This window comes from Neopsephotus bourkii, unplaced genomic scaffold (assembly GCF_033783945.1).
Source record: "Neopsephotus bourkii isolate Nb327-2 ecotype Australia unplaced genomic scaffold, CSIRO-AGI_Nbou_v1 NB_1505, whole genome shotgun sequence".
NCBI lineage: Eukaryota > Metazoa > Chordata > Aves > Psittaciformes > Psittacidae > Neopsephotus > Neopsephotus bourkii.
Window position 1 is genome coordinate 351,724 of NW_026901981.1, and position 13,328 is coordinate 365,051.

Below are 13,328 nucleotides of genomic sequence, written 5' to 3' on the forward strand. Positions count from 1 at the left end.
ATAAATGGATGATTGTCTGAGCAGGGTGAACATTGCTTCTGCAGGACTGGCAACCCCAGTTAGTGAGAGCACTTCAGGATGATCAAATACTGACCTACCTTTATCCCCAGCAGATTGATTTCAGCTCGCAGGACTACAGCTCGTGGGTTACAGCTGGGCATCAACCAGCAGAAGCTGTCTTTGTGCAGCTCCAGTGTGTTTGTGGAGCAGCAGAGGCACCCTGTGGCCAGAGAGGTAAATCCAGAGTGAAAGCTTTGTGGCTTTGCCAAGGGTCTTTCCTCTGCTTCTGTGTCCTTTAGGAGACAGAATGAAATGATTGCTCTGCATTGGTGTGGTGCTGCACTACCTGTTTTAAAACCTAATTAAAACTTGGGAGCACTGAAGTATAAAGTTCCTTTCAAAACAAGCCAGTTATTGACAAGCGGCGACAGGGAGAGTTTGAATGTAATTACATGCAGATCTTTCAAGATGCTGGTGATGTTCCAGGAAAGCGTTGGATGTGATCAGGACAGAATTAACTGAAGTACAAGCTGCAAAGAGAACCTGAAAGTGTTGCACAGCCCACTGCATGCGGGGGTATAAATAGCCAAGCTGTGCGTAAGAAGTCTCTGAACCTCACCCTTACTGCATGCAGGCTGGAGCAGAGACTGCTTTTTAGCTTAGACAAGACTATATATGCCTCTACCTCATGCTATAAGGTGACTTGGTGTATGGATTTAACACCTCTGCACTCTAAGCTGATCCCTAAATTAACTGTTAACTTGTAAATAAGGGTATTGCAAAGAAAGGAGCAAGGAGGGCTCATTTATGGTGCCTTTAAAGCCAAAGTTACAAGGTTCTGGTATGGTTTTTAAAGCTGTAGGTAGTCAGGGTGGGATAAACTTGTTACAGACAAGACTTTAGTCCTGATTTGGCTTTTGAGATCTATGAGTTTGGTTCTTCACTGGCACTGGCTTTCGGCATAGCTGCCCTTACAGTATTAATCAGTAGATCATCTCTTTGGAAAACTTTATTCTATATGCACATATACAATAATATTCGATATATGCAAAGTTGTCCCTATAAACTAATGCATTTCTTCAGAGAAATAAAGCCCTTCTGATTAGATTTTGGGTCTCTGGGATTAGGCATAATGGAGTTCCTTAATGTGTGTCTTATACAACCCCGGATAGTAGCCATGAGGCAGAAGCCCTTACGAGTTCTCCCCAAATGTCTTCTCTAAACAAGTACTGCTCTCCCAGTGTGACCCAACATGTTTGCATGTGGCAGGTGGCAGCAGAACCTACTTCTATGATGTTAAAAATGAGATTATAGCCACCTTCTTGTCCTCTTTTATTTTGAGGATGCCATTAATGCTGATCCTGTGGAGGCAAAGCGGTTGTTGAAATGTAGTTTTTATCTTCTGGCTCTTTTAAAGGCATAACATTTGTGACATTTATTCTTAAGCATATGTTCATTTTGCTGAGTATAATGAGGAAGGAGAACAGTGTCTTGGAAGAGTTTACTTTGCCCTCTGTCTGCACAGCATCCTGTATGTGTAGTTTAAGTAGTCATATCCAGATGTAGACGTGAACGTCAGGGAATTGGTGCTGTGTGTCCCAGGATGGCTCTGTGTGCACAGGTGCGAACTAGCTCCAGGGTCAGAACATTAATAGCAAAATGCCACTCTCCTTTTGGAACATCAATCTGGAAAGACCCAGTTGGAAAAGCTTTTTCTAAGGTATTTGCTGTGTGCAGTCACAAATGAGAGGGGAAATGAGGACACTTCTAAAGAGCATACTAAAGCTTCCCTTTGTGCAGCTTGTACCAGAGCAGGGATGCAGTGCCAGGCTTCAGTTATTGCTGAAACGTTTTGATCACTGATGATAATAAAATGCCTGAAAATGTAATGACTTAAGGAATCAGTAAGCAAATGAACTGGAGCCACCTATTTGCAGGGAGGCAGGCTCTTCGCAGAGGCAGAGTGGAAAGGGATTGCGATGGCTTCATCTGTGTATTTAATCAGCAGCCACAAGCATCGGGGTCTCCATGAGCTGTTCCTTCTTCCAGAAGGGACTCCTTCCAAAGCAGGGGAATGACTCTGGAAGAGCATTTTCCATAGGGCTCTGTGGGACAGTTGTTTTCTGCATCGTTTTCCTGATGCGTGCAAGTGTTCAGAAGGGAGTTTTCTTCATCACAAAGTTTAAACACTGATCCTGTGCTGCCGTGCGAGTGCTGCAGGCAGCGGGTGATAAAGTCAGAGCTGTGTTCTGACTTGAAACTTGTTTACTGCTCTTACTGTAAGGTAGATGAGCATTAATGCTGCTTGTTTCAAATGCAGGAGGGTGGCAGGTATCTGCAACTAGTAGTTCTCTTGCTGCCTGCTGTAGTTCAGAACTGAGAAGGAAATATGTTTGTAGAGCATCTCGAGTGAAACCTCTAGTACAAATTAGCTCCGTGCACCCTTAAACTACATCTCTGTACATGCAGTAATTATGTTGGTGTCATTCTGTGAAAAATCATCACATTTCCATTCGTTTTTGAAGTAGAAAAATGTCTTGTGCAGCCTTGAGCCCCAGCGTGCTCTGGATTCATAGTTGGCTGGCAGTGAAGGAATGTTTGGCTATTGTCAAGTGAAGTCCTGACAGTAAAAACCATCTCACATATGTCTCTGGAAGTGCTTCTGTTGTTTTATAGCTGTACATATTAGAGGAACAGAGGTGGGGCCAGTTGAGAAGATGAGCATGATTGCTGTTCTCATAAGGGGGAAGGTTGTGGAGACTCTGAAAGCACTTGGCCAAGTTTATAAGTACATGTGATAATTTGGAGATGGGTCTCTTCTTTTTGTGAAAGGAGAGTTTAAGAGCGATTACATGATTTGTTCTTAATATAGATTGATAGTTGTATGGAAGCTGTAAACAGTGTTGAAAGGTAAATGTACTGTCAGAAGCTTGCTAGTGTATCTAAATGCCTTTGGGTATGGTAGAGTTCATCTTATCCTTTCACGGGAAAGGTTAGGCTGGAAATGATTCAAGTTGTGGTCATAAGTTATAGGCAAAATCCCTGTTCTACTGAAAGCCTCTATTATAATGGAAAGTTGGAATGGCAAATGTAGGTTTTACTGCACTGGAACCATTAGAGCAGTGCATGGCTCAGGGCTGGGATAAATTGACTCCAGATGCTTTTATCTGGAAGCCCTGGATCCAAATGCGGTTACAGAGGGGAAGCTGGTTAATGACCTGCTTATTGCCATTGGAGAGTCCCATAAGAAAGCAGCACAGTTGATGCCAGCAGGTATGCTCTTGGCATTCCTTGGAGGCTAAAGAACTGGATGGAGTTCTGGATTATCCACCTGTGCTTTGGCTCTATACGGGAACCTGTGAGGAGGACAGTGATTGTGTGGGTTGTCTGTATCACCAGCTACATATCTTAGGGCTTGAGGTTTGCAAGGCAGCATCTTCCCCAAACAGATCCTCGAGTAGCATATTGCTGCTGTCTCCTTTGCTTCCACCTACTTGAACTCAATTTGTTAGCAGTGAACTCCAGATACTTGCTGTGACCCAAATTCAGTGCTCTGCTTCCAAATACAGCCACAGAGTTGCTTACACTGCTGTCAGTGTATCAATTGAGCATCCTGAAGTCTTAGTTTATCCTTGGTGCAGACAGAGGTACATGATGCCTTGGCTTCCAGCTGTTTGCTGTATGTCAGCACAGCTTTTACTTACTTCCTGGAGACTGTAAGTACTTGAGTGCTGTCAGAAATCACTTGACTCTGTTCAGCTCTAATGTGGCATCTCAGTTCATCCCTGGGAAAGTGGTGTGAGTGAATAGCTCAAAACTGGCTCTACCAGGTTAGATGTTTGGTTTTGCTACTCGTTTGTAAGGAGTAAGCTATCACTAGCATAGATGCTGACCAGCATGATGGTCAAGGCATGGCCCCTTGGGTGTTCCCCTCTATTTTAGACTTTCTCTTCCCTGTGTGACCATTCACTGCTATTAAAATGCTTTCTTCAGACTTCTCTAAGGTTAATGGAGTGCCACTGAAGAATTAAAGGTTAGAGAGGCATCAGTTTCTCCACGTGGCATCATATCCCAGCTGCTTCCTTTGCAAAACTCCTTACTGCTGCTCCCAAAACAGGAAGGATCCTTGGGAGAACAACAAGGGCTCTTCCTCTCCAGGGTAAGGATGGGGATATGTGGGAGCTGATTTTCCTGCAGAAGGACTTGTGCCCCTCCATGAACCACATTGAGTGTTCTGGTAAGCTTCCCCTTCTGTCCCTGCAGGGTTTATTTTGCTTGGCCCCAGGGGTGTGATAGCTGTTTGTCAGAAGAAAAAGGGGATGACACCAACCCCAGGTTTCTGCCACTTGCTTTCACCATCCCAAGTCTCCTATTAGTGAAGACGAACAGCTTATAGCTGGGGTGTTTGGGTTATTTCTGCAGTGTAGCAAAGGGAATGGGAAGAGAAATAGGCTTGGGGATAATGCGGTGGCTCGTGGGAGCTGTGTGTAAGATGTGGTCTGTCTTGTGGAAGGACTTAACAAGTAGTTCTGCTGTTTAGAGGTTTTTATTCCAGCAAGCTGGATTCTTCGGCTCTTTCTCGAATGGAAGGGATGCAATACCAGGATCTAGTCCTGGAGCTTCACCTCGAGCTTCTGCCCTCTCCACCCCAAAGACACCAAAGAGAATAATATAAATCCTTTTCCCTCCTCAATCCCTTTGGTAACAGGGGCAACAAAGCCCGCTGGGCTTAACACTGCTCACACACAGTGGTGGCTGTGCAGCACAACCAGCTATCAGAGCAGGCCTTAGGAGACTGTTAAAGCCTTTTCTGATGAAAGCTGCCACTGAGATTAAGGGAGATTAGCTGCTTTTTAATTACTGCGATGGTGGGGGGGCTGGACCACAACAGTGGCTTGGTGGTTGCAGTCTGCTCCATGTCCCAGATACCAATAGGCAGGTTTTTCTCCCTAATGATGACAAAATACACTTTAAATATCCTGACTTTGTAACTGGCTCCCAAGGGATCCAGTCAATTATTTTGTGTTTCACTTAAATAGAAGAGTGTGAACGGGGTCTGCTTATTGAAGGAGGCTGAAAAGTGAATTTATCACCCCGAAACTCAGCTTTTAAAAGGGGCAAAAGGCTCTTATCAACCCTAGGTGCAAGTCTGTGTATTCAATGCATATAGTCCGGTCTGAACAGCAGATGATGCTTGTACCTCTGCTTGCCCTGCAGTCAAAAGGTGGCAGCTTGATTTCCTTCCCCAGGCAGTGTGGAGACCTCCCATACTTGAGAGGACTTTTATCTAGCCATGGAGGAGATAACTCTTGTTGCTGAGTCATTTTCCCTTTCTCATCTGCCACTGTAATTGGGAAGGCAAAGGAGCAATGGAGGCAGAGTTTTGCCTTCATCTCTCCCTCATCATTCCTCTCCTTCCTCCCGTCTCCCTCCCCTTGATGTTTTGATGTGCAAAACCACTTTTCACTTCAGAAGCTGCTGTGCTGGGTAGTGGAAAAGAAAACAAGCCCCTTGTAGCTTGTTACTCTATACTAAAGCTGTATTTTCTGCTGTGCCTTGCAGCTCACGCTCCTCCACAGCAGGAAATGAGGGGATGCTGCAGAGACCTTTAGGGAAGAGGAAAGAGCTTAATTACACAAATAAACCTGCTTGTAGGAGTTCTTGAGCCTTGGAGGCCCTGACCTGGCAGACAAGGGTGGAAAGTTAGAGCCTGTTGGCTTGTTCGCAGTTAATGGGAGATGCTGACCCGTCCTGGTGGGCTGGGGTGATGTGTATCCTGTACATTTAGATGCTGCAATGCAACGTGCCTCATTTAGAAGCATTGAGCCTCAGCATTTTCCTTGTGAATATTCGACTTTGCCGAAGTAACTTCTCTTTTAGATGATAGCATACACAGGATTTGGGTAGCTTGTGCTTAAACACCAATATCTGGCTGTTGGACACCATCACCTGGTTAGAGGTGGTTTTTCAAGCTGTTTCTATGAGCTGTTGCCTCTGCTCTTACCATAACAGTGTATTGTGTGGTGTTTGTGTTGTGTGAGGACCTTTAATGTTCATTATCCTCTACACCCTCACGTGGTCCCCAAAACCTGGTTTTCCCTATGTAGTGCTTGGAGTTGTGAGTGTCCAACCCTTTGTTTCCTGTTGTGGCATCCGACATGAAGCATCTCTCCAGCAATCCCACAGACTGGTGTCCATCTGAATTCCCTTTGGTTTGTGTCCTGCAGTTGTTGTCTTGGGTACCTGACCACAGGAATGCTGAACCGAGGGGTGCAGGAGAGGAGCATCCATGGGGAACACTGTGACCTGCACACAGGCCAGTCAGATACTGACTAGACCAGAGCCCATGGTGGTTACAGGCATCATTCCTGGGCTCTGGTGATTCCCCATCCTGCTCTTCCCATTACAGATGATCTGTGTTCAGCCTGGAGTGGGATATTTTCTTCCTTGGTACAAATCATCTCTGCTGGTTTCTGGGTCGATGTGTAAGCGCCGTGCTGTACATAAATGAATGAGTGATACAAGGAGTATTACAGCTGTAGTTATGTTGTATGTAATGTACATAAGGAGAGAATGTATTTTGTTCATTTTTTTTTCTTAATAAAAATGTATATGCCAGCAGGGGTGTGTGAGTTCCCTTCATCCTGACTGCTGCTACATCCTTTGGGAAGAGTGGCTGGAAAGAGAAGGACCGGGGGGTGCTGATTGAACATGCACCAGGCAGCCAAGAAGCCCCCAGCATCCTGGCCTGTACCAGCACCAGTGCGGCAGCAGGGCCAGGGCAGGGATTGTGCCCCTGTGCTGGGCACTGCTGAGGCTGCACCTCGAATCCTGTGTTCAGCTCTGGGCCCCTCACTGCAAGAGAGACATTGAGGGGCTGGAGCGGGGCCAGAGAAGGGCAATGGAGCTGGTGCAGGGCCTGGAGCACAGGAGTGATGGGGAAGGGCTGAGGGACCTGGGGGGTTCAGTGTGGAGAAGAGAAGGCTCAGGGGGACCTGATGGCTGCCTCCAACTGCCTGACAGGAGGATGGAGCCAGGAGGGGCTGGGCTCTGCTCCCAAGGAACAAGGGATGGGACAAGAGGAACCGGCCTCAAGCTGCACCAGGGCAGGTTTAGATGGAGCTGAGGAACAATTCCTGCCCCAGAGGGTGCTCAGGCATTGGAACAGGCTGCCCAGGGCAGGGCTGCAGTCACCGTCCCTGCAAGTGTTCACACAGCGTGGAGACGAGGCCTCAGTGCCATGGGTCAGTGGAGGCCTTGGCAGTGCTGGGAGCCCTTGGGCTGGATGAGCTTAAAGGGCTTTTCCAGCCTGGTTGAATCTGTGATCTTAAGTCTGTGGTGGCCTTCTGAGAGGTGTTGTCAACCAGGAGGTGGGTTATGCCCTAGTGGCCGTCACTGTTGCTGCTAGAGGAGCCTCCTGTGTTCCTTCATAGCACAGAACAGCTGAGAAAACACCCTGTTCCCTGCAGTCACTGATGGGCTGGGTCAGTGTCCCATAAATCCAGCCTGTGCTGAGCAGCTGCAAGAGCTTAATGAAGAGGAACACAGAGTTAGAACACAGAGTTAGAACACAGGCTGATGCAACCCATCAGTCTTTAATCATGGAATGGTTTGGGCTGGAATGGACCTTAAAGCTCATCCAGCTCCAACCCCTGCAATGGGCAGGGACACCTTCCACTGGAGCAGCTTGCTCCAAGCCCCTGTGTCCAACCTGGCCTTGAACACTGCCAGGGATGGGGCAGCCAGCCCTGGAATGTTGATATTTGAATCAAATCATTTTTTTCTTCTTTCTTTTTCTACTTCCTTTGCATAAGTGGAAACTTAACCTGGGTCAGAATGTTTTATTTTGGGCACTTAAAGGTCAGTGGAGCTGCTGAGCATCCATGCTGCTGCTGGAGGAGATCCTGCTCTTGCCCTTGGTGTCCCTCCTTCACCAGGGTCTTTTGGCGTAGGGGTTTGAGGTTTGATTCCCTTCTCTACAGCACGACCCAAGTGTAAGGAGGGGCTGCAGGCTAGGTTTGAGTAAGGATGAGGTTCAGAAACAAGGGCAAGCTCCTTCCCTTCCCTCCATGGGCTTAAAGGCTCCAGTAAATCAAGCAGATGCCCTGGTCATGGTGCGGCTGCTCTCACCCCCATCAAGTGAGCATCCCATCCCTCTGAGCTTTCTGTGTTTTGAATTATGAGATGTTTTCCACCTCTATCTTACTTCCTCCTGCATGGGAAATCACAGGTTTGGGTTGGAAAGGACCTTAAGCTCATCCAGTTCCAACCCCCTGCCATGGGCAGGGATGCCTCACACCAGACCATGTCACCCAGAGCACAAGTTCTTCCTGCATCTGAAGGACTGGGTTGGGTTTCCTCCTTCTCCTCCCATGTTTGCCCATATTCTTTGCTAGGAGAAGCCTGCAAGCCCTGTGCTGTGTTTCCAGAGCTCAAACCCCATCCGGTGGCAGCACCTCCATCACTCAGCCAAGAAATGAGCCTTTTACATAAGAACGTTTATTGACAGAAATACATGATGCTTTCAAAATATATCTGTAGGAAAATGCAAGAAGAATCTCTACAATCCAGTTCCTCAGTAAATTCCAGTGTAAATCAGACTCCTGTCCCCGTGAGAGATGCTGCTATACAGTACGTAAGAGCTCTAGTATATGTGCAAGGCCTTTGGGAAAGAGGCTCTCCTTCTGCAGTCCCTTATGGATTATGTCTTCTCCTGTATGTCTTCTGTAGGCAACAACAGTCACAGTATCAACCTCAGCGCTTGGGTCATGGCACTGTGAGCGGGAGATAAATGGTCCTCAAGTATTTACACGTTCCTTGTGAATCTGAAGGTAGAAAAGTCTCTTGCGAGGACATCAGAGCTGCTTGTACAGCTCCCACCCGGAGGTAAGAGCAAGAAGCTCTTTGCCCAACGTGTTGGGTGTTAAAGCTGGTTTGGGGGAGAGAAGAGGAGCGTGGGGAAGGGAGGAAGGAAATGCTGGGATAGATTTGTTTTACCTGTTAGTTTTGGTCTAAATGTTATGGCTACAGTCTATAACGGGAAGGATTAAGGCCAAAGATGCTCATTTACTGCATTTCCTACCTGTTTAGGTCTCATCTCAAAAAGGAATGTTCTCAACATAAAAAACATACTGGTTTTATCTTTTTCTCATGGAAATAGTTCTTTAAATAGGGGGAAGGAAAACTCTACTATAAAATATCAGTGGTTAAAAAATATGGTGTCTGGAAAAATAAATAAATGTACAATTCCCATTCAAATAGAAATCACTGTAAGCACTTGCTGAGCGGTCAGCATCTCCACTGGGCTCTGCAAGGAAAGACCTCAGCTTGCTTCACCTCAAGCCTTGTGCAGGATTCTCTTGGGAAGTCTTTGGACCTGATTCATTAAAGCACTTTGGCATCTCTTTGCTGGGAAGGGGGATCTTTAGGCCCGTGCCCAAACGCCACTGCCTGGAGATGCTCTGCCAGGGGCATCCCTACAGCAGCTCCTATGGCCAAAACCCCGTCCTTTGGCTGCATTCATCCCATGCCAAGTGCAGGAACACGAGGTCACTGTGTTCCTTGGGGCAACAGGGAAGCAAAGGCGCTTGGAAAGCAACTGCAAATGCCAAGACCAAGGGTCTTTGAGGCTTGCTGCAGTGTTAGAGGTGAACTTGGTGCTGCTGTGGCACAGGGTTATGTGGGCAGGAGGTGTTCTCCTGCTTCGTGTTGAATTGGATCCCCTCCCAGACTGGCCATTAGCTGTTTCTTTCCTTATTGTTTGCCTTTTAGCCCCCCTCCCCTCCGGAATGACTTCCCCACAGTGCAGTGCAGGGGTAAGTGATGGGTGCTGAATACATCGCTGATGAGTAGCAGACTATATACATACAAAAATATATAGGTTTGAACACTTCAAACTCACAGCCCTTCAGTGCAGGAGAGAAGGGAAAAGAGCCAGGCCCTTGGAGAAGACATCCTCTATCAGCTTCTGTTCCACCCCGACCCTCTCCTTCATGTGTATTCCCAAGGACCAAATTGATCCATGCTTCTCCAAGCTTTCCATTGCTCAGCTCTGCTTCTCCCTTCATTGAGGGCAGCCATGGGAGCAGATCCCCATCGTGTTGACTTGGTGGCAGAGCCCAAAGGGAATGGGGTGGTGTGCGTTGGTGAATGCCTGGTTTATGGCAAGCAGGGGAAAGGCAAGGCCATGCTCAGGCATTGCTCTTCATCTGCAGCCCCTGTGGCTTGCAGAGGGCTTGGGACCACCACATCCTCTTGTGTTGGTGGGTGCTCCCACCAAATGACCTTCCCATCCTCTCCTCCCTTTCCTATGTGATAAAGGATGGAGCCCTGCTCTGATTCCTGCCTCTGCCAGGGCTGAGCTGCTTCCCCAGATCCGGAGCTAAGGTGGGAAACTCTTCCCATCCTTTTAGAGCCATTCAGGAGCTGTGCTGGGGAGTTAAGAAACCAGGAGCAGCCTCGGTCCAACCACTTTCTGCTCCTGTGTATTCTTCTTGTCCCCTCTACAGCAAAGGGAGACCTGGACAACAGACCAAGGGTGGCAGGACAAGGCTCGGTCTCAGCTTTGCTGCTGCTCTCTTACTTTACCAGCTATGGAAGAAGAGCTTGAGGGTGTCACTGAGCTTCTAAACTGACCACCAAGGGCTGTACCAATGGAAAACCCGCAACGCCACCAAGCTACCCGGCTCGTGCTGCTGTTCTGTTCCCTCTTCTGCTGCTCATGCAAGAAAACATGACCACAAGAACCACAAACCATCACAGTGCACGTAACCCACGGCCTCAGGGGAGGATGGACGTGGGCTGTGAGATGCTGCTGTGTAATGACTGGAAGGCAATCAACACTTCTGTAAGGGAATGCAGTAACAGAGTTAGACTGCTGCACCAGGAATCATGGAATGCTTTCGGTTGGAAGGGACCTTAAAGCTCATCCAGTTCCAACCTCTGCCATGGGCAGGGACACCTTCCACTGGAGCAGCTTGCTCCAAGCCCCTGTGTCCAACCTGGCCTTGAGCACTGCCAGGGATGGGGCAGCCACAGCTTCTCTGGGCACCCTGTGCCAGCGCCTCAGCACCCTCACAGGGAAGAGCTTCTTCCTTATCTCCAACCTGAACTTCCCCTGTTTCAGTTTGAACCCATCACCCCTTGTCCTGTCACTACAGTCCCTGATGAAGAGTCTCTCTTTGACATCCAGATCCCCCAACCTTGTGCTTTGACCTGTGACCAGGCATCGCTCTTGGGTTCATTTACCCTTCCTCAGAGGAATGAACTCAAGGAGTTCTTCCTTTTCCTCTCCCTTCCCTTTGCATCAATACAAGGAGCTGCTGTGCCTCTCCTGGTCTCCTACTGCATTCAGGATCCATCCCACAGGATGGAGCATCCCTTGGCACTGCTGCATCCCTCCCATCCAGCCTGGTGTGGATGTGTTCATTTGCCTATAGCACAACACAGGGTCTTGTGCATTTCAGCCGGCAGTTTATGGGGAGAGGATGGAAACCGGATTAAAACTCAAGGAACAGGCTGGTCCACTCGATACCCAGGTGTTGGGAGGGCAAAGTGACAACTAAACAGCATGGGCTAGAGGACTTCCTAGCTCTACTTGCTCTCGGGACGTGTGCTCCCTCTCCCACCCTATTGACATCTATTTCTCTTCATCTCTGAGTGATTCAGTAGCTGGAGGATGCAGTTGGTGTGTTTGGACATGGGATGGGAGGGGACACGCTTGGAGGAGACACCAGCAGCTCTCCAGGAGCAAAGCCACCCCATGAGCCATGCCTGGTGTGCTAGGTCCTGCTGAGCACCCACAGGTGATGGAGGTGCTGGTCCAGATGTGGCCACCACAGTGGTTTGTGTTGACGATGCGCCCCAGAGGTGTCTTCTCGTGTCCTTCCTCTTCCATGGCACAAGGGGCCATGATGAGTTCATGAATGGATTTGTCTGAGGTTTGTTGGGAATTCCGCCTTGTTTTGGAGTGTTGTGTGTGCGTGTATGTAGGAATTGTGGGGTTCTTTTTGGGGGGGTTGGTGGTTGTTTGTCTGCTTGATGGAGTTGTGCATCCTATAGATGCGTGTCCTCCTCTTCCTCCAGGTCCTCCTTCATTAGCGTGTCGAGAGGCACGATCCAGCTGTCCCCCAGCTCCCCGTTGAGGTTCACCTTCTTCTCCTGCATCTCGGAGGAGGTCTCCATCACTTCCAGCGTGGGGTTATCGTGGTACCCGTTCTCCATCGTCTGCAGCTCCTCGGTCAGGCGCTGCTGCGAGGAAAGGAAACCAAGAAACCCCAATGAGGAACAGCTTGGCCGTGCTGTGTGTGCCACCTCGGGGCTGTCACCCGCCAGCTTACCATGCCCACTGCCCCATACAGGTGGGTATAACCACATATAGAGCCTTTCGTGGTGAGGTTGAGGCTGGGGGCTGCAGTCAGTGCCAGCGCAGCGAGGGGATAGCGTGGAGCTGGCAAGAGAGAGCCTCTGCTAATGGTGGAAGGGAGGAAAGAGCAGCCAGAGACATGTGGAAAACCTCCAGGAGCAGTTGCCAGCTTCAACCTAGCCATGGCTTGGTCCCTGCTGGACCTTGGGAAGAGGCTGAGCATCGTTGCGTCACCCCAATCCTGCATCCCAGCTCCTGTATCCTTACCTACACTCTGTTCTTTCCCTCCCCTTTATGCTGTCCTTTTCTAGCTGCTTTATTGTTATTCTCCCCTTTGACCTGGGGCAAGAAGCTGCCGGCCCATTTGCCCCTCCATAAACCACATCCCTCCTCGTTCTGGAGCTCATGGTGGAAACCAGGCAGGGAAAGATGAACCCTGTGTCACCCTCATCCTCTGGTACACCATGCTTCAGGCTCCAACCCAGCCCTTCAGCCTCTGGCCCTTCCTAACTCTGCATTCACCACCATGGCTTCTTCATGCCCATCCTGCCCTGGAGCGATTCACCAGGGAGCTGCAGTCCTTGGTCAGCCCTTTCTGGGAAGCTCAGGGCTCTCTGTGGGCACCCCTGTTAAAATCCACCTGAATTCACAGCTTGATTCATTACAGTGCTCCTAATAAATGTCAGGAGACAGGAATGGGAGGGAATCCACAGAGAAGGAAAGGGATGGAGAAGCAAAACTGCAGCTTTGGCACTAGCAGAGGGGGGCTGCAAAGGTGCTGCTGGGGGTCCCCTGGGTCCCTTTTGGCCAGGGATGGTGGGATGCTCAAAAGCCTTTAAGGGGCTGTTTCACCCCATGGAGATGCTGGTACCCCAGCATGGATGGATGCTCGGGCAGCGCTTCCTCCCACCATGGCAATGCACCCCCCACAGCGTGCAGCAAGGGGAAGGGGGTCTTTAAAGCT

General features: G+C 49.0%; 1 protein-coding gene and 1 long non-coding RNA gene across 5 annotated transcripts in view; both read right to left on the reverse strand.

Moving 5' to 3' along the window:
- Positions 1-13,328, reverse strand: part of LOC133221006 (uncharacterized) — a 179,765-nt gene that overhangs the window by 55,610 nt on the left and 110,827 nt on the right. The window lies entirely within an intron of this gene.
- Positions 11,522-13,328, reverse strand: part of PODXL (podocalyxin like) — a 45,873-nt gene continuing 44,066 nt past the window's right edge. For 2 of the 4 annotated variants that reach the window (XM_061369531.1, XM_061369529.1), the window contains one exon: positions 11,522-12,246. In XM_061369531.1, coding sequence (XP_061225515.1) covers positions 12,055-12,246 — 192 coding nt within the window. In that variant the 3' untranslated portion in view covers positions 11,522-12,054. Of the gene's footprint in view, positions 12,250-13,328 lie in introns of all 4 variants that reach the window. The other 2 variants (XM_061369530.1, XM_061369528.1) reach the window with 1 other exon arrangement.